Genomic DNA, 22,305 nt, shown 5'->3' on the forward strand with positions numbered 1-22,305 from the left:
AGATTATGCCTTAAAAAAAACATTAAATGAAAGTGTGCTGCAAAATATTTCATGCAAGTTGAATGAATAGATTTTTTTTGCAAGGAAAATGTGGACTATTGTGTTAATCATAGTTTTATTCAAATTAAACTTGCATCTGTTAAAAAAAACACTGTTTAATAATATAGTTCAAGGACAATGAACACTGAGCTATGTCACACTCATAGACTGTATATAAAAGATGGACATAACCACGGCAATGATAACATTTATTGATTTCTGGATTCGCTGAGTCCATAAACTATATGGATCCTAATCCTACACACAGATAACTGTGAATTAGTGCAAGCAAATATATTTTTGGAGCAGCTCTGTTGGTATTTGGTCACTTTTGAATCCAGTCTCAAGTGGCCACTTCAGGAACTGCAGTTGTGGCCTTTCCTTGTTTCAATTTTTTTTGTTTGTCTTTGTAAGAAAGACTCCATGTTTCAAACCTGCATCTTGCAGATTTTCCATTGGCTCTATCACACTTATTGCCTTTAAAGGAGGTAGCTAAATTGATGTCACCTACCTGGTTGGAGTCCCATCATCAAATTGAACATTTTGGATTTTGTTTTTTGAAAACAGACATCACAAATGAAAACCAAGGATAGTTATATACTCACATTTTAGGGAGTTGTTAATCGCAGGATTTGTTATACTCACCACAAATTACAAAATAAACAACATATTATATTAATAAGATACTAATATCTAGTATTAGAGACCAGGAGTTCATAAGGAAAGTGTTTATTGAGGTCATAAATCCTGTGAGAAGGAAAGGTTTTTGCTATAGATGTCTCTATAGTTGGACTTCTTTTCACCCCCAGGCGGCCATTAGAAAGAAGTGATTTACTTGTCAGACCTGGCTGGCCCGTCCATCATTTATATACAGATCATAGTGCTACTGTAGTAACTAAATTAAATTTTAGATGTAAAATTCATGAAGTGCCCATTCATAATTATTGCCTAGTTAATGTGATTTTATAGTCTGCTTTTAAGATTTCATTTAAGCATGAGGATGTTTCATTTGTCGAATTCTAAAATATGTAAGTATAGCTCTTTCACATGTGACTGTAACTCTTCAATCTTAGAAAAGATTTTACAAAATTAAATGACAATTGAATATTTTCTGTTTTGGTTTGTTTTGGGTTTTTTGGCCTGGACTAATAGAACATATACAAACAATTCACCTGTGCTTACCTGTCAAGTGCAAGAGAAGGTGACGTTGTATCTTGGAGCTTGCAAGCTTTGTGTTGTGGTGTGAAAGATGCTGCTTGTAATGGGGCACTGGCACCAAAACCAGACAAGTGGGCAAAGCAAAACATCTGGCCACTGTGCCCCCAAGGAGCTCAGGAACATTAGCCTCCCAAGGACAGCCTTTGTGGTCTGTGCAGCCACTGTGTGTGTGTGTGTGTGTGTGTGTGTGTGTGTGTGTGTGTGTGTGCTTGCACACGCATGGCCTCCCTACCCTGTTTTCTTCCAATCATCTCACCAGCTCTTATAATCAGTCCAGACCAGGCAAAGGAAAGTTGTCTCATCATCACAACTCATTTGAAATTCAGAGCATAAAAAACTTTATTATTGCCCATTATCACGACCCCTGCTGGAACCAATGGGGGTCGTTTTATAGCTCTAACAAGAAATGTGATCATACTGTTGAGACATTGCTCAGATGCTAATACATGCAGTCAGCACAGAGCAGCTGTTGCGCATTCATGGTTGGGGTGTTTTTTTGCTACCTTGGTCCATCCACACTTCCTTATCTCAGCACCTCTGCCTGCCTGCTTGCCAGCATTATCATGCCTTTCTGCTTCAGTCTGTGTTAATTCTACTCAGCTAGATGTTCTCTCCCCACTGTTGCTGCGTTGCATAGCTTGGTCTTCTCTGTAAATGCACAGAATCACCCACAAGTGTGAACTTTGTATGGGAACAAACAGTTGTTTGGGACATTTAAAGGGAAAGAATAGTTTGCATCAGTGTGTGCTCCAATGAATGCCGTTTCCTGAATGCAAGCTGACTCTCTAGGTGGTCTCCTTCATGCTACAGACCTTTTAGAAAATGCCAGAGATTCACAGCACCAGGCCTTCAACATTAATTCATTTTGAACATCACCAGAGGCCATTTGACTTTCAGTGTGTACCTGCAGAGAGACGGAGAGAAGGGGGAAGGAGCTATTGTTTGTGTGCATGTAAGAAAATGTCTTGTTTTCTCATCTTCAGAACAAATAAAGTAGTTGCTCAAGTGAAAAAGTCATTAGGTTTACATTTATGTGTTTTTACTTCTGTCTCTAGTGTTTTATAATGTGTATCAGCATGACAAAACCCTTACCCTGAGTGGTTTGACCTTTAAAAGTCGGCACTGCTGCTACACAACAGCATGGATGATACATGAGTATTTGGGGATTATATGAATGGGTATTTCTGCATCAGTATTTGAACCAACCTTGGTCAGACCCTACCTCATTGAAAGCCCATGGGGCACCTTGGATATCATCACGCTGCACTTCTGTCACTCTGATTTTCATTCGAGTCCATATAATTTATGTAGGAACCCTGTGATCTGCGTCCGAGTTAAGTATCCATAAGGCGATGCAGGAGAGAGGGCTGGAGGAGAGTGATAACGCAGCCTGTACCAACACAGCTCAGATGATTGGAGAAGACAAGAGTGGGGGAAAAAAAAAAAAAAAAAAAGAGTTGAAATTTTATATCAGATGGTTTTAGTGATGACCTTAAAGCCAACAGCCCTTGTTTTGTTGCTTTTAACCGTATTGCATTCTTTATTGGTTGGTCGATTTTGCTGAGCCAATAATTGTTTATTCATGCTGTTTGATATTTATAAGCCATTTAAGTTTAACGAGGTATATATGACTATTTAGACACAAATACTACCACCTACATTTTCCTTGTTTTTATAGTTCACCATAACTTACATCAGACATAATTACCTTACCTCTTTGGTCTCCTCAGATGGCTGTAAACGTTAATGGCAAGTCTTAACTTCCATACATAAGAAATTAATCCCAGTTGAGCGCTCCACAGAAGCAGTTAAAACTTTTTCTGTCTGTCCAGCACATTAGTCATTTTATTTACACAAAAAAATAAAAAAAAAAGTCTTGTCTTCTGCTTGGGCGGCACGCCGTACAGTATCTTTGCCCTACTGTATCTTGCATTCAAGGATTTCTCGGTAAGATCTTTGAGATTCTAAGTGGGTTATTTCAAGGCTTTTCAGCCTTCTATTTAAATAAAACACCCAGGCCACAAAGCAAGAGAGGCCAGGGAAATGTCACAGGGTCAAGAGAGTACAAATCAGCAATGTCAGGTCTACTGCATTTGCTGGCTACTGATCTGATTGGGATTTACGTCTTTCTGGCTAACTACAGGAGCTTCTTCAACACAGCGTTGGATTCTGTTGGAAGCATCTTCACACCGTCTTAAAGCTCCTGCAGTGTGGCTTTGGTTAGATAAAGAAAACCCAATCTTGTTTATATCAGTGAGAACTAAATATCAGACGGTGTGTCCTCCTTTGATGCACGGACGGTGTTTTGTTGTCATGGATGTTATCTACATGGACAGGGAATGAATCATCAGTCCTTCAAAAGCCCACCCTCTCTGCCCACTGTAATCTTTGTAAATCCCAGCACTTGTTTGATGAATTTTTCAAATGTGGCATCTCGCCTACACCAAACTGGTCTGTTGCTCGGTTGGTATCTGCCGAATTAAAATTGCCTTGTTTATCTGGCAACTGGACTTTGATTTACTACACTGAAGCTCATGTTTTGTGGCATTCATCTCAGTAATGTCCAGTCTCCTGTCATGTAATTGTAGTAGCAAATGATTCGTCTCATTCTGGGCGTGTAGTGTTGTGGAGCATGGCTTTATCTCAGTGGATCAGTTGACCGTTTAGTTTCTTTATCACAAACAGTTTCTGTTTTCACTTTCTTTAATGTTACCATGTGCCGTTTTTGTCTCTTTTTAAACCTTCAACCATGAATGCCCCTGTGCAGGACCAGATCGCATTTGTTAAAATAGCAACCTTCAAAAGTGGAAAGTTGGTAAGCACAGCACATTCACTGAAGAGGCAATCTAGTGCTTCAATGGCTGGATGAAGAGATGGAGGATTGTTTTGCTCTAGTTTTGATAAATTCAGTAGATTTGGAGGTGAGAATTTTTATGTTAAATGACATAAGTATCATTGACTCATTGTTATTGGACTGTTATTTCTACTGTAATTTACCCTTTTGGTTAGGCTTAAGTAAACAAAGCAACTTTTGCTCAAGTGTTTTCAAATCTCACTTTGTCCTGGTGAATTACTGCATTTCAATTTTCTCTCAAGTGTCGCTCATCTTTCGGGTTCAGTGTTGTTAACTTTTGTGCTTGTCTTTGTAAAACTGGTGACTTTTTTATATTAAGTAGAGTCTCAGGTGTATTGAATTTATTTGAATACCTTACAAATTTGCACAGGTCATGGACAATTAATTAAAAAATTAATTAAAAAATAAACAGGAATGTTATTCACTAATAAAAAAAGGAAAAATGATCACAGATGTTTGTGACCCAATAGCTTAAAGTTACAAGTTTATGGCAACAGCATGGTGCCAAATAGAGCAATTTTGGTTCCAAAAGTCAAAACAGCCAATTTATTGTAAGCAGTCAAAAAAAGCAAGTTATATGAGAAAGATCTCTAAAAATGTGTCAAGCCCAATTGAGCATTTGAGCAGCCAAACAGCCTCAAAGAAAAACCAACACAAAAAGTGATCAATTCATGAGTATTCTCTCAGCCCGTGAGCATGTTTACACTGTTGTTTAAAATAAAACCAACAAAAAAGAAACCTACAGAGCCAGAGGGTTTGACATTAGCAGTAGTAAATATTAGTTTCAGCTCTCCACAGACATCCTACTTTGCAGCTAAGCTAACATAGGATGACACTGGGTCACCAGCCAATGAACAGACAACATGAATGAGCCACCCTGCTGCTGTTTTGTCCCTGACAAAACAAAACAGCTTTCTGGGCGTTCTTCGGTCCATGTGTAATGCATGATAGATGCTCTGACATTTCGGTCTATGCTTGTTTGGGTGTTTCACAGCCGTATGCAGCTTTGTTGTTGCCTGGATGCCTGATGTTATTGGTTCCAAATGAGAAGACTAGCCAGAACATTACATGTGGAAAACAGAGAGTAGGCATTCTCGTTTGGTAATAAAATGCGCTCCCCCTCCTTGACCTTTTTAATACGTGCACAGCATCACCATGCATTGCAGTGGCATCAATTTATCACTGTACCATACGCTGGAGCTGAATGTGTCAAGTCCAGAGCTCACACACTGGAGAAGAGATGTATCTTGGATGCTTACTTTCATAGCCTCTTCCATATGAAAGTCAAATAAACTTTCTTATCATTCAGCTCATTGCTCCTTTACCTTGACCTTGCCATCTGCAGACAGACAGAAATCCCCAGACATGTACACACTACATGCACACGCTCAAGTTTAGGTAAATCTCTTATGTGTAAGAGGAGCTTACGTCTTCTTTTGCAAAGCATCTGATGGCTTTTTATAGTATATCTGTAGCAGTTATTCCTATTGATTTAATGTCTTTTAAATAGAAGATGGAGACTGAATATCCAGAGCCTATTAAAGTATTTTTTCTTCTCAAATACTATGAATATTCAAGCGGTACGCAGTGTACTACAGCAGGAAGTAGCTAGAAATGGTAGTATACTTTCTTTTGCCCTCTCTTAGAGTTGGGCCTCAGTCGCAAAGGCCAATCAGCAAACCAATCAGTGACCCCTGGCAACCCCTGGTCACTTGGGGAAAAATGACTCCCCCGACTGGTTAGGAAGTCATTATCCAATGACCATGCCCTTGATAATCCTTTCTGACTCTAATAATGACCGTAATTTATTAAATTAGCTTTATATTTTATTTAATATGGCCTAAAACTAGCAATCGAGGTCATAAAGAAATCAAGAAAGCTTTTTCTTGCTTTGAAGACTGTCATCAGTTCACATTCTAGGCAGACTTCTCTCTTATGCCTCTTATGACTTTTTATCAGAGAATCACATATTTTATTTTCTAATTCAATTATCTAAAGATCTGAATCCGATTTATTGGCCAAATATGTGTATATATACAAGGAATTGGGCTCCAGTTTTTTCTTTGCTCCCAATATACTTAACAGAATAGACAAAGAAGGTGTTTAACAAAATGGTTTAGAAAGCTCTTCGAGAGACAAGCAAACTATTATCAATTTAAACAGAAAGATCAACCATATTAACACATTCAGATTATATGGGGAAATTGAGGTTTAAAGCAATAAAAGTAAAAGAAATGATAATTAAAAAAAAAGCCATGGACACTTTTAGATTTAAACAAATCACCTGTTTTAGTAATGTATGATGCTTTGAAATGGGCTTATTTTGTATTTTCAGTATTTTCTGTTTTATTAGAGTGATAGATGAACATGTTAAATATGGTGAGTTCAAAGTTTCTGCACTAAAGCAATTTTTTTTCTACTCTTGACATCACCTGATGTCAGTGAAAGTGGATATTCCTAATATGGTAATTTCAAAACAGCCCCACCATCCTTATTCTTTTCACGTAGCCAATCAGAAGAAAGATGAAAAGACAGCTCTAAAAAAACAATTATGGTAAATGGCCTGTATTTGTATACCGCTTTACTAGTCCCTAAGGACTCCAAAGCGCTTTACACGTTCAGTCATTCACCCATTCACACACACATTCACACACTGGTGATGGCAAGCTACATTGTAGCCACAGCCGCACTGGGGCGCACTGACAGAGGCGAAGCTGCCGGACACTGGTGCCACCGGGGCCTCTGACCACCACCAGTAGGCAACGGGTGAAGTGTCTTGCCCAAGGACACAACGACCAGGACTGTCCGAGCCGGGGCTCGAACCGGCAACCTTCCGATTACAAGACGAACTGCCAACTCGTGAGCCACGATCTTAATTATAAGATTAACTGTAAGATTAGTAATGCTTCTTTTAAAAAAACAAAAAAAAACTGTGACTCGAGTGAAAATAGTCTTGTATAGCTGAAAACTGATTAATAGCTCCTGTGTAAACATAGGATTATATGTTGAGGTGGAAAACCTCTGTGATTTAGAATCTATAGTGAGACTCATCCTTATATATCCTTGTAGAGGAGCAAATTTTCACAAATTTTAGTCATACTCGGCTCACATTCTCGTGGATTCTGCAGGTTAGAGGTTTAAAGCCAGCGCTGTGATGAAAGGCTATGGGAGTGTGACAGGTCCTCGTACTGGAGTTCAAAGGGATCAAAATTAGTTATTAGGCACTTGAAGGGCAGTAAATTGCCAGGCTGTATTTTCCACTTTCAGATTTATGATTTGGCCTCAAGGGGCCTTTACAGCACAGAGACAACCTCTGTTACCTTGCCAACAAAAGGTTATTGTAAATCACACCTTTCCTACCCTCAACACCATCACACTCTCTCTTTCTCGCACACTCATACACACACACACACACACACACACACACAGACCTATTTACACAAACACCTGTAGTGACCTTTCATGTGTTTTTTTTTTTTTTTCAGTCTGACGTTTATGTTGGCTGTTCTTCACCTGAGGCGATCCTTTCCTATCTACAACTGCATGTTTTTCTTTTTCTTCATTTTATTGCTGTTTTTCTAAATTGCCATTAAAATTGAAATTCGTAGCTGAGCCACATGAGCTCTTTGTTTACCATCTTTGCTCTTTTGTCTCCTTTACCTTTGTTTATTAATCAGTTTGTCAGAATACAAAAAATAATAACAGGCAGTTACACAAAATAATAATAATAATAATAATCAGGGCATTAAAAGTGAATTTAGTTGTCGATCCATTCATGGCTGGCATGTTTCAAATTAAAAACCTATGACTATGTGTTGGTAGTCCTATAGTCCTATAAATTTTTTGCATTCATAGTGAATCAGTATTAATGCCTTTGAGGTTCTCAGACACAGTAGGTTCTGGAAGTACTAGACAGTATGACAGCAGTGGCTCAGTTGTCAGTAGAGTCTGTGGGTGTCCTTGGTGTTGCACAGATTAAAGACAGCTACACCGTTGCTTAAAGAGAACTCTCTGATGAAAGCATGCTGGATGCTGATGCAACAGTCACCTACCTTTAACTCACCTGTGTGTCACAATGAAGCAGACGCTGTGTTCGCTCAGCGTGGATAACCTTCTTGAATATTTAAAGCTGAGGAAATGAGCTTACTGGCTGAGCTTTTATTCTTATAGCGCTCTTCTTCAAGGTGTGTATGGCTCCTGAGTGTCCGATCTAAAATCTCTGTGACCAGTCCCTGTTCATGAGCAAGATGTAGGCCCAGAGTACAGCTGGCAGGGGTCCTCAGTGGATTGGTGTTGTTTCTGCTTAATGTTTAAATTAAGTAATACATCTACTGGATGAATTTAATAAAGTGTATTCAGTTAACTCCCAAGGTTTTACTTATCAGAACATAATAAAAAAAAAAATCAGGTTCTTACAAGGTTCTAAAAATATTTAAATCCAATGTCAATGGCAAATCACACCACTTCATTATATATTTAACTAAAACAAAGCCAGCTAACCTAAGTGAATCCTATGATTCAGTCAACCTTAGAACCAACTTTAGCAGCAATACATTGTTGTTTTAATTTTCATCTCATTATCATTTCAAATTGAAGTAAATGTTTCTCACATCGTTTTGGTGAAATTCTGGCCCACTCTTCTTCACAATGTAATTCATTGGGGTTTGCAGGCTTTTATGCGTAACTCTCTTAAAGTCCTCCTACACAATTTCAATCAAGCTGACATCTGGGCTTTGACTGGGCTATTACAAGTTTTTTCAGCTATTATGTTATAGATTTGCTGCTGTGCTTGGGATCATTGTTCAGTTGGATCACACATTTTTTGCCGAGCTTTGACTGTCAGACAGATGGCCTCACATTTGAATACTTTGGTATACAGAGGAGTTCATGTTGCCCGGGTCCTATTGCATCAAAACAATCCCAAATCATCACCCCTCCACCACCATGCTTTATAGTTGGTCTGAAGTGTTCGTGCTGATGTGCTTTGTTTGATTTTCACCAAATGTGGTGTTGTGCATTGCAACCACATCTCCACTTTGGTCTTGTCTCTCCCAAGGACATTGTTCCAAATGTCTGTTCAGATGCAACCTTGGAGACATAAGTCAGGTCCCACTTACACAAACAGTAAGTGGGAAGCAGACATCCCACTTTTTGTCATGTTCCCAGATCAAAATAGACTGACTCTGCTCTCAGAAACACAAATGCTGAAAATAACATCCACACCAATCATTGTCTAAATACAATACAATATACGTACAATATAACAGAAATGAACATCAGGTAGTTCAGGTAAGCAGCTTGAAGTGTGCTGCTTCATACACACTAGCATGCCTTTTTCTCCTTAGATCATATATCAAGGATAGTATTTAACATGTTTATCCAATTTCTGTGTACTTTCATATTTGCGGGGTGTGACGGACTCTGAGCATAGACTAGAAAGTTTAAATCGGTCATTTCAAATGTAAATTGTCTGACTGAACCAAATGTATGACTTTTGTTTTTGTACTTACTGTTAGTTCTCAGAAAAATCAAGAATAAATTGCTAAAAGAAACAAGTATGCAAGCAAAAAATAAGAAAGTAAAGTTAAACATGTCAATACAAAAGTGCACTTATTTACATGAGGACTTTTTTCTTGCATTCATAGTATATGCGACCGTAATGCAGGTCCTTGCTCTGTAACCAGTAGCTTTATAAATGACAGGCTGTAAAGAACATGATCCTGCAATCCTAAAGAGTGGAAAGTATTTTATAAAAAAAGTGACTAAATTAGAGTCACGATATAGTCACAAAGTTCTCATTACACAATTTAAAAGTTTCATCCCATAAAGAGACTATCCTGTCTTCTTCTTGGTGTCACACTGTAAATATACCTCTGTTATTAAATTTCTACAGCTTGGATTTTATGTTTGAGAATGCACGAATATGATAGAAGTGCCTCTATTTATGCTTGTTGCTCATTATCTGGTACTTTCCCAGAGTGTTTTTCACTCACTAAATGGGAGCCACGATGCATTCACTAAAGAGTTCCCTTTGTACTGCAATTAAAGCTTCTTTCCATGAAATTTGCCAGAATTTGTTTTAATGTATTCTACGGAAGAGCGTTTGAACTCTGTTTGACTCTTCTTCAGTCTTATTTCAAACTTTTAAGAATTTTATTTAAGATAACATTTCTCAACACCTCTTTCTGCGCAGGCATTTCTGAGGCTTGGCTACAGGCTTGGGTGAGCTCTTCTCCGTGTTTCACCTGGTGAATCAGCATGCCGTCAATCATGCCACCACTTCTCCTTCTCTCCTGAGAGTACACAATTGCCAGGTTTTGTTTTTAGCCCGGAAGCACGACTCTCCTGCAGAAGCACACCTCAGTTTCCAAAAAAAAAAAAAAAAATAGCTGTAATTTGGGCCGACAGTCGCCCACTCAGGGAGGAAGGCTTGTCCACCATTTCATTTAGAGTTCACCTTCTAGGCAGACTTCCTCACAAATATTGATACTCACACACACACACACACGCACACTACCTGACATATTGCAGTGCTAGGCAGTTTGCCCAGGTAATGAGAAGTAGGAAAAGGAGAGGAGTGGTGGGGTAGCGGTCCACCAGGTCATGGGTAAAATCATGCCTGAGAGGGGTTTGGAGTAAATATGTCAGCCCATCCAAGAGGAATTTTATATTTCCCAGCTATTTGTATGGTCAGTAAAATAAAGTGGTAACACTTCATCAAAGCTGACCAGTGCTGAAACAACCTTGGATAACATTAATGAAATGCTGTCTGACTTTGCACTAAACGTTACAGTTAGTATTCAGCCCAACCTAATGTGTTTTGGAATTTCTCTAAACTATTTCTTTAATGTTTGAGCAAGTAAAGGCTTTCATTTAAAAGGATTAGGCGCTAAAGTAATTTGGCAAAATAGCCAACTATCATTTCCATTTAGTTTTGATTGTGCTACAATATTAGCAAGAAGGTCAGCTACAGCTACAGCCAACTAACTGTAAATTTGAGTGCACGAATTTGGTTAGAGTTAGCTAAGTATATCCCCTGGATAGTATTTTGCTAAGTTAGATAGCTTGCAGTTTTAAATTGCAAAATCAAATAACAACCAAATAAAAGCATTAGGAGCCATAGCTGCGTTGTAACAATATTGTATACAATAAACTCAAGGAGGGGGCAGCCCTCAACCAGCTGCTCTGCGCTCCTGGTAAACATTCACACATTAGTTAACAATAGCTAGAAGAAAAATAAATTTGTTTCTTTTTTTATGTCCAAAACAAAATAAGGGTTCTTTATGAGGTAAAAGTACTGCTCTTGACAATAGTTTGTCCTGTCACACCCATTTTGCCACTGGCTTTCTCCAGATCTCTAAATAACTCTAAATAACACTGGCTTTTTTATGGATAATGTTCACCGTTAGCTGCTACGTGGTTAAATTCACTAACATTGATACCGACTTTGTTTTGTGTTTAGCTCATGTGCCCGAAAGACCAGATGTTCAGAGAGTATTAGTCATGAAATTTGCACACATTGATCATCTAGTAGGTCTTTGCCCAAATTGTGCTCGAGGTCAAGGATATATTTTCTCATTCTCAATGGGTTTTGATTCTCATTAGTTTGTACAATCTATCACAAGAAAACTGTCTTTCTGTACTTCACACAAGTACTTCTGTACTTACAGTAAATTGTGGTGGTTCGTGAGATGGATGTAACTGGTGTTCAGGTTTGTCCTCATGTGGAGTTTGTGTTTGAGTCTTTTGTGCTACGTGCTGGTCATTTTTGTTGATGTTTGTGATTGGTGGATTCTTCATGTTGGCTAGTTTTGGTCACTATTGGTGCTGTAAGGTAGCTGGAGTAAAAGCACTGAGGCAGGGCACTCAAGTGTAAATAGATCTGCTGAATATTGATCTGTTGGAAGCTGTTCACATAGAAATGAGTGTTTATCAAGGGTGTCAAACTCATTTTAGTTTATGGTGCCGCATTGAAAACCTACCAGGAGTACTACAGCATGGTGTTTAAAGAAAATAAATAATTTTCACACCAGTCGGACCTCCCAGCAGGCCATTTCTAGCCCCTGGGTTGCATGTTTGACACCTCCTCTGTCTATTAGAAACGACTGACAGAGTCAGGAAAGAATCCAGTTACTATTTTTCAAGTAAAGTCACACTCCATTTGTACATTGGCACTGCAGATATTTTTAATACATGGAAAATGTGATATGGTAGATTTTTTTTTTTTTTTTTTTTTAAATCAAAAGGCTCTCGTTTATTAGAAACATGCTCTTTTGCACAGCTGACAGCATTCAGGAATGTCAGCATTTCTCTTCCCTTAGAGAGTACTCCAATGTCTCCAGGGGCCCAACAGTCTGTGTGTGTGTTTGTTTGTGTGCTGTACTGTACATCACCCTAACCCTCTACCTCTGTGTGACTTGTAAACCTCAGCAGAGGTGAAAGTTCTCTTAGCTGATGCGCTGAAGATGCTCTGTCACGCAAGCCTCAGCATGTGCATCTTATATCTCACGACTCCTCTGCGCCTCTCTGACTCTCTGCTCACTGAATCATATTTCCACCACAGTGCGCCCAGCCTTCTTTTTTTTTCTTCAGTTTTTCTGTGCTGCTAGTCCATTTTTATGTTATTTATGAGAGCAACGCCTAGAAGTAGTGTTTCCTGGGAATAAAAATTCACCAGGTTGTATTTTCCTTGGGAGATAAAGCAAAATATAAATCACTGAATGGAAACAAACTTCCATTTGCTGCATTTTTGCTGTGAATAATTCATTGTGTCTCGAATGTACCATAAGGAACTCTGGTTTATGTTTCTCCTCGTATCAGTGTTGTTATTGATGCTGGTGTATAGGTTACAGATGTTTTCTCTAAATATACAATATTTAAGTTTATAAAAATGCAAAAATGCTTGGCCTGATAGTTTTACACATAACAAGAAACCTAACAAGATGCAGTTTGAAATGTGCTAAAATATTACCATTCCTCCTTGCTTATGTGTTTTACAGATTTTACATTATATACTCATTGGCCACTTTATAAGGTACAGCTGTTAAACTGCCAGTAAATGTGGAAGGAGAATGTGACAAAGAGCAGAAGCAAACTGAGGGTTTAAATACACAAAAAGAGATCGGGGCAGATTGGAGACACCTGGGGAAAAACACAGCTGAACTGAATCTAAATAATGCGATAAATAGTGACCCCAATATCACGATAAACATGATATTTGGTTCACTATACTTAAATGGCCTCTATTGTAACCAGATTTCATCCAATAGAACACCTTTGGGATGTGGTGGATTGGGAGATTAATATGTTTTGGAGGTGGAGTCAAGAAATCTTCATCGACTGTGTGATGCTGTCATGTCAATATGGAGCAAAGTCTCTGAGGAATGTTTCCAGCACCTTTTTGCAAAAAAATGCAAAAAAACTCAAACTTTTTTGCCTTTCCTCTTTTCTTTTCACTTTGACTTTTGTTGTAATGAAAAGATCATTTTACTGGATTGTACAAGCCTCACGACTGTGAAATTTGCTTCAGTAGGCCCCCACAATCTGTCATGGTCCTGACAGTTTGGCCTTTGTGAAGAGATTGTCTTAGAAACATTTCCTTGCCCCTGGGGTTATGGCCTTTGCTTTAACTCAGCTCTATGAGAAAAGATTGTCCGGAGACAAAGGGTTTACAGATGAGCTGTGGAGAGAGAGTATTGCAGTCTGTTGCTGAGGAAGTTGAAGCTTACCAGCACTGCTGGAGCACAGGCAGGGGGCTTGTAGGTCTCACAAGCATTAAAAGCAAATTGTGCAATTTGCAGAAGGACCCTTTCTTAAGAGGAGGTGACTGTGATTAGCTGCATTCCTGTGGGAGGGAGATTTATGAAGTCTGAGCTTGTTTTTTGGGCCTGACCTACTGCACAAGTTGGAAAATCATTAAAATATGATTTCCCATTGTAATTTATGTGACACTGTGATTATCACTATTGGGGATCATTTTCAGCAAAATAATAAGATGACAATGGACATGTAGCATAACATAGTTTTAATGTAATATAAATGTAGCAATCTGGAATCAGTCGGAATTATGATAATATTAAAAATTAGTAAAATACTACAAATGCTCTTCTGTTCTGTTGGGTTGTTATACAGTAGGTCAACTCCCCATGGAGACGACTTGTTTATCATGCCACCATTTTCCCCTATCTCCTGTTTCTATGGTAACAGCTTAGCGGACCTTAACTTTATCTGCAAATAAACTAGTTAACATTTTTCATTTTTAACCTTTGACCTCTCAACTATTATGCACTTGCTACTGTTAGTTTTTGTGTGACCTGTTACAAATGTGTTCGTACAAGGCTTGTTATAATTCAGCTTTATCTAATTGTTAGCAGTGGATGGTTAAATTAGTTTTCATGAAGATAAATATGTCAAACTCTTGCAGTCCATTTTTTCCCGCTGCAATCACAGTTTAAAAAAAAGAATAAATAAATACAATCTTTTGCCACTGACAACATGCTGTTTTTGATTAGGACTTAGTTACTCTTTTTAAGTTCTTGATTGCACTCAGATTCCAGCTGTTGACTGATAATTAAATTAAGAGACACTACAGTTAATTAACATTTAATCTTGAATTTTTTCAGTGTCAAACAATGGCTAAAAGGACTTTGAAAGGACCTTTGGAGCAAGACACTATAGTTAATTTAAATAGAAAAAAGAATGTCATAGCATTTTCTTAGACTACTACAGTTTAATATTTTGTGGTATATTTAGAAAAATTTTATGCCTTCCAGAGCTGTTTTTTAAGATTTAAGTAGTCTGTAAATATTGTGCATGAGAACTGAGCAGTTCTGCTAATTCACAATATGGTTTGTGGCCCAAAAAGCAAACTCCCATTACTGTGATGGATTTTCAGTTCAATTTTTACATCAAAAATCTTTGTCGTTTTCAGGGTACTGACATCCTTTACATGAGATTAATTACAGCAGTTCCACAAGGCTAATTAGCATAACCAAAATGAGCATGTGGCTAATTAACATTTTATTAGATGTACAGGTTTAGGGAAGCTGTGTGTCGATCTTTATTTATCAATCTGTATTTTCACACATGCTTTTTTTTTTATAGCAACACAAAATGTGCTTTTAATTTTAATTAAATACTTTTACTCTTTATTTCATCACAGCTTAGCTAACATACTGGTAGCCAGTAGCTTGTGCTACCATCACTCTAGGGAAAGCAGCGGTTGGACGATCAAAATTATTGTGACTCTCTGCAATGAACTGATCATCACTTGCAGCCAGTTGCCGTGTTCAGAATGACTTGGTTTATCAAGATGGTGATAAAAGGAGATCTGTATATTATCAGTTTGTGAATGAATGGGGTCAAATTGGCAATTACATGCAATCAATCTAGTATAATATGTTGGGAAACTGATAAATCTACACAAAAAATGCACATTACCTACTTACAATAAGAATCTATGAAGAACTTCATTTGCAACAGAAGTTTAGAAAACTAAAGGACAATGATTTAACTCCAAAATAGGACTATAACCAGAACAAAACTCCAATAGTTGGCAGCCAGTTGAGGAGAGTACGCTATTGCAAAGACACATCACAGACAAGTTGCAAAGATCGGTGCAGACTGACTCAGAGTGATTGGAGCATGCTGGCAATTGGACTGACTACTGAGTCGGACCACGATTTATTTGGAGACTGGTTGCCTCCCACCAGGTGACATGTGCAATCACCTTTGGCCAGAGGTTTGTGGTATTGCATGTTAAACCTCTGGGGTCACTGCAGCTACTTGCTTCAGTCGCCAAATTCAATGCAATCATCAGGCAACATCCTAGTTTATATTTTACTTTTAAATTTTCTTCCTAGTAAAGAAGAATCACAAGACAAGACTCTGGATCTTTGTATCATGAATTTTCTCATCTACTAACAAAGCATGACACCATGTTAGTGTGAACATGGATGTAATTGTCTCAATATATCAGGTAATAAAAATAAAGCACTGTTGTGAATTCTCTGGTCTTCAATATTGCACCTTTCTGCTGCTTCAGGGATTTCACACCGTTTATCCCTTGAGGCGATGGACTTCAGCTCTTTCCCTACTCACCATCCCAGCTTCTTCTAAATGTAGACCTAAAATCTTTTTCTTCGATCCCAGATTGGCTTGACTCTTTGGAAGTCTACCCTCACAATACAAAGTGGGAGTTTTTTAAGGGTTTTCTTGGTGTATGGCTTATTTGTGAAGAGGATTTGTGGCTCTATAAGATCTATAAGGATTTGATGCGCTGCTGTAGCTACGAGACACAATATTGCTCCACTCCCTGGAGTCTGTCTGTAACACTGAGTTATTGTCCATGACTCCTGAAGGACAGATGGTGTACAGATTCCGAATTACAATGTGTACTCAGACAGACAGATCACTTGTACTTAACTGGTTGCTTTTAAAAATGAATTTGTATTCCTTTATTTTTCTATAGGAAGTATATATATAACTACAGTAAATGACCTGCAACTTATTATTACTGATGATATTTTGTTATGCTCATTAAATTGTAAGTAGCAGAAAAGCCGTTAACAAGACAAAACCACATCTGTCATATTTTTTAAAATATTTTGTTCCAATACAAATTTTTCTAATTTTTTTTAATGATTAGCTTTCTGTAAAATCAACTAATAATTGGTGCTTCAAGAAATCAGCATCCTTTCATGTGTTGCATCTCTGCAGCAGTTTAGAAAAGTAAAGTCTAACTAAACTTCGACCTGTAGTCTTTTGCGAAGGACACTGTAGTTGCATCAGTTCCTTCAGTACTGCAGTACGTGCACATATTTCCCCCCATATAAATGTGAAATCAAACACCGAGCGTGTCAGTTACTGCCTCACGTCAGTCTATTCTAAATTGAAACACAGCGCATGAGTCACAGTGTCACTGTTGTCTCTGTTTGATTTCTTTCTACCTGTCTGTTCTGGCCTGCTTCAAAAAATGTGTTTGTTCTGGCTATGCTTAATTTAGACCAGAATGACAGGGACAAAGGTTTTGAAGCCTTCCCAAGCGACAGCCTCCCCCTCTGAAGATTGTTTACGATATCTGTAGATCTGTAGGTATAGCTCAGAATCCCTCTGAGAGATTCTGAATCAAGTGTGTTTAAGAAAACAAGAGCGCCAGAAGACTGTATGTGTTTTGGGTCTGGAGGAGGACTGGCAGTTTTCTCAGGCTGTAATTGTAAATGTAGTCGAGCCAGAGCAAATATCTTTTGTCAGTATCCATCTGCAGAAAACCGAGACAAAGCGCAAAGCTGATGTTCTGGCAAAGAAACAAGGCTTTGCAGAATAGTTGTGGTAATTGTTCTCACTGATTGGATTTCATTCTTCTCTTTTTCATCGTCCACTACATGCAGCCAGCAGCAGCTTTATGTTACATTGCATCACTGTACCTTAATCCACAGGGGACAGTTGCCGAGTATTGTATGATGCTTACCTGTCTCTGTCTTTTCTCTTTGTTGCTTAGGAGTTTGCAGCACTAACCAAGGAGCTGAACGCCTGCAGGGAACAGCTGCTGGAGAAAGAGGAAGAGATATCTGAGCTCAAAGCCGAGAGGAACAACACCAGGGTGAGGACAGCGTCCATATACATCTTTATTAAACTTTCCTTACTTAACTTATTTTAATATGGCCATTGGAATTCAGTAGTTCTGAGCAATGAGAGCAAACAAAACTGATGTTTGGACATTTTAAACCAGAAATGAAGCTACTTCTGCATTTCATACTCAATCCTTTTTTTATGCATTTGACGAGTTGCTCTCAAGTTTTACCAAAATTTTAATGTCATTTCCCAAAAAACCTGCTGCACACTGCGATAGGCAGCGTCCAGAGGAAGATTAAGCTATCTGGTGGCTACGGTTTTAAGGCTGCAAAAGCACTGAAGCAACCATGCACACTGTCTATTTCCAGTGCCCAGGCACACCTCATTAGCTCTCCACATTCTGCCTGAAAATTGTTCCACTTACTTCACATGGATGGCTGCTCAACAGTAAAACTAAGTCCAAGTGGTACTGATGCCCTGCAGTGTCCAGTTCAAAGAATTTGGTGTGGGGGAGGGGCAGCTAAAAAAACACACACACATTAGAGGATCAGCTGAAGTCCAGTATCTTCAATAAAAAAACTTTTTAAAGCACACTCTGCTGTTGATAGATAAGACTCTGCTTTCCATCCCAATGCTGATTAAGTGTGTATTTGCAGTCTTGCACTATCTTCCTCTGGTGGAGACAGAAGATTTTAGCACAGCACTGATGGAAAATTACAGAAAAGAGGGAGGTGAGGTGCAAGAAAGGAGGACAGACAAAAGTCATTTTCACTCTCGCACTTTATTATCACCTCAAATTCTCCAACAGGCAATTACTAAGCAAGTTTTAATTAAGCCTGGTTTTTTTTCATACTGGTTATAATTAAATCTTGGAAGACATGTACAGGCAGTCATTTGACTTGGGAACCTGCAACATCATGTGATGAGTATGGGATTGATCTTATTGGCTGTGGGTTAAGCATCACAGTCTTTGATATGTGATGAAGATCAAACTTTTAGGGGGGCCAAGACTAACTAACATTTATAACTGAGTGCTTTCGTGTATTTTAACTGATAAATTTTCAAATCACCAGCTACAACTTAGGGAATTAGTGTACATACTATCTGTTTTATCGCAGGCATAGTTGTGCACTTTGCTCATAGTCACCAGAATGGAAATCAAACATAATTAAGCAACTAAACTCAAACTAACTAACTAGTATGTTAGGCCTCAGTCACTTAAGCCTAGTGACCAGTTAATGACCATCAGCCACCAGTCGCTAGGGGAAAAATGTGTAGACCCTGAGTGAGTGACTCCTGGAGGTTGCTCACTCAAACTAGGTGAAATCAGTCGCCAAAAGGGTGCTGCACCGAAACCATGATTGCTTCGGTTGCAAGCAGACTGCCAACAGTTTGCATGTGAGATGCAGACTTGTCTGCAAACACTCACCGATAATACCGATATTTATTGATTAAAAACTCGGGGGTATCAGATGAAACATAAGTAAATTTCCCTTACATGGTTGAAGGATATATGTAACAACATTTCATCTTTACTTTTTAAATTTTCATTTTTTGGCAAGTTAAAAATCCAGATATCAATATATTTGCAAATAGCTAATATCTGCTCATATGAGTTAAGCTCAAGTTCTAGTTTACAGTCAATTCAGTGTCTGTGCTGCAAACTGGGGGCGATCATGGCGATCTGTTACTTATTAAAGCAATCACAAGAGGAGGGGTGTCACTTATCGCCACCGCACCAATAAAAGTACTCTGAATTTATATTTTTAGGTGGGGCTTATTTGATTTGTAAAAGGGTTCATGCTAATCAAAAATTAGCAGTTTTAAGCACGTAAATTTCACACATGCACTTTGAATTAAATGATCCTTTTCTAAATCTACACCATGAACAAGCTGGCTAGCATCATGGTTTGTTTGCTTGAAACTAAGAAAGCGTGACTCAGATCTGGTTTTCTGTTGCTGCTCTTACTCGGTTTGGCCTTGGACCGTAACTTGACAGCGTGGTCTGGCTCAAATATTTCTCTATGCCGGCCAGTTAGCTAGCTGGCTAACAAGCCAAGCTCTGCAGCAGCAGAACAGTCTGTTGTACCCGGAGTGAAGTGAGTGATTTCATGACAGATTTACGTGATGTGTCACAATCGCATCAGAGTAGCTGTTGGCACAAAGATAATGTGAGTAATGGACCCAATATGCCTGCTTCATTGGCATAAAAGATCCTCGTCTAGATATGCACTTTTCAATGTCGTGCCACATTTTAGGATTTACAACAACTCATTTTGTGCATCACTTGGCCGTGGGTCACGGACCCCACTTTCAGCTTAAAGAGCAGCTGATGTAGAGACAGAGACAGAAAAACAAGATCGGATAAATAATGAAAATATTTACTGAACGAGATTGGAAATGGGGTGCTGTTGAGTAAACACTGACTTCCTGATTGAATCAACAGTAGGCATTTTGTTGAGTGTGCAGGATTACATATGTAGACATGATGGATGTTGATGGATCTCTCAGGGACACTTGAATCAGAGAGACAAATAAAGACACTACACTCATTCTCCTGCAGCAGTGCTCTGCAGGGGTCTTTTCACTGTTAGTTTTCATTGTTCGACTCCTACACCACTCTTCTGCAGAGATTCTCATCACTTCTGCCTGCTCCAGTGTTCTCTATTGAAAATGTATCTTTAGGATCCTGCAGGGAAAAATAAGACATCGCCCCATAAAAAAGGAATCAAATATTTTTATGGATTTTGCTGCTTTTGGTTTGTTTTGTCAGGTGTGTTTGACATTAAAATTAGTCAGAATGCGATTGATTATTTCTGTTACTTTATTTGGAACCATATATTGAAGAATATCATATTCTAAGCTAGCACACTTGACTTTTTACATTTACACTTTGGAAAATTCAGTCAGATGCACCAGCACCAGTAGTCAGTATACTCAGTTGGCACAAAAAGGAAATTTTGAAAAGGATCTGTTGACTTTGGCTGGTGGTAGCAAAATTTACTTGAAAATTTAAGATAACAAAAGTTCATAATATAAACTTTTTAATACTTAAGAGTAAGAAGGCATCTACAGCAGGATTATTACTTCTGTAATCTGTAATCATGCTCCAGAACTACTTTTGGCAGCAATGACTGTAAGGTGTTCGGGCCTGCAAAGTGATCCCAAATCACCACCCACCACCGTGCTTGGCATATTTGCAGATGTCTGTCTCGGTTTTGGTGTCATCTGTCCAAAGGACATTGTTCCAGGACACGTGTTATTTGTTCAGATGCAACTTTACAAACCTGAGCTGTGCTGCCATATTCTTTCTAGAGCGATATTTTAAACACTAACAGGTCCTTGTAGAGCCAATGTAAATGTAGCTCTTACAAATTTTTGCACTTCGTCTGAGCATTGCGCAGTCTGACCCCTGATTCAATGTGATTGGATGTCTACTGCTGGGAAGATGGAGACATCATGTTGCTGACATTAAGCTGCTACCTATCATCTTAATTCGTACAGAAGCAGTCGGTGTGTACTTTGTTTTTCACAGGACTGCATGTTTGTGAAAACTTTCTTTTTGACATGACTGTATATAAAAATTCAAATTCAAACCAGAAGTGCTGTTGGCACAAAGATTAAGACTACAAGGAGCCTTAAATCTGCATTCTTTTAAATAGCCAGCAGGGCATAACACAAAAACATTGGGAAATTACCTTTTGGTTTTCTTCATCTATCATGTTAGTAAAAGTTTTCTGAGGAGTTTATACTCTTAAACTCTAGTTTCAAACTTTGCTGACTACAGCATGATCTTAGTTTAGTAAATTATGGTCCCATTTAGAATAAAAACAAAATTAAAAAACTAAAAAAAAAACCCAAAAACATGTTACTTGTTACAGTTACGCGTGAGGGCTAGCTACCTCATTATTGGCAAGTTTAAGGAGTTTTCATGGTTACTCATGGTTATCTGTTTGCCACAATTGTTGCTATGTAGCCTATGGAAGAATCTTTTCAGAGCTATGTTAATAATTTACCTGATTTTACTTCAGCAGAGATGTCAGTGGTATTTTGACTTAATAACAATGGTTTACACTTGGAATACACTTACACCAGCTGACTATGTTAGGTAGCCTCAGATGAAGATGTTTGGACAGTTGAAGTAAAGGTATGCTGGGAATATAACCAGTAAGGTCAGAAAGAGCACAAAGATTCTGAGCTCTAACTTCAGCCTGTAACCAGATCATTATCTCGAGGCTATATTATTATTGCCTCGGACGACATCAGAGAGGGAAAGAAGTGTCACGATCTGCCTCACTAGGGGAAATGAAAGCAGACGATCCTACACTGATCTCACAGTGGAACCTGAGCAGGCTACAGTAACAAATAACGTTTTATCTCTGCTGAATAACACACGTGATTGTTTACTCCCAGTTTTTGTTGTGTAGTTGCCTTTTGTTTAGCCCGCCTCCAAGCTCCGCATTTCTTCTCTGTCTTTGTGTAGCTTTCTGCTGGCTGTTGACTTGACAAGTTACCTCTCAACATAGATTACACTTTTGTGTGCTTTTGTTGAAAGGACAGTGTTGCCTTTGCAGTTATCTGCCCCCTTTTTTATATATGCATTGTTCGTACAGTTACATTGA

At 38.5% G+C, this 22,305-nt stretch overlaps 1 protein-coding gene across 9 annotated transcripts in view; it reads left to right on the forward strand.

The window, feature by feature from the left end:
* ppfia2 (PTPRF interacting protein alpha 2) overlaps positions 1-22,305 on the forward strand; it is a 177,671-nt gene that overhangs the window by 107,077 nt on the left and 48,289 nt on the right. For all 9 annotated transcript variants that reach the window (XR_001225025.3, XM_025899444.1, XM_025899445.1 and 6 more), the window contains one exon: positions 17,610-17,711. Coding sequence is in view for 8 of the 9 variants with exons in the window: in XM_025899444.1 (XP_025755229.1) it covers positions 17,610-17,711 (102 nt within the window). In the remaining variant the exon portion in view is untranslated. The remainder of the gene's footprint in view (positions 1-17,609; positions 17,712-22,305) is intronic.

The sequence above is a fragment of the Oreochromis niloticus genome, linkage group LG17 (genome assembly GCF_001858045.2).
Source record: "Oreochromis niloticus isolate F11D_XX linkage group LG17, O_niloticus_UMD_NMBU, whole genome shotgun sequence".
Lineage (NCBI taxonomy): Eukaryota > Metazoa > Chordata > Actinopteri > Cichliformes > Cichlidae > Oreochromis > Oreochromis niloticus.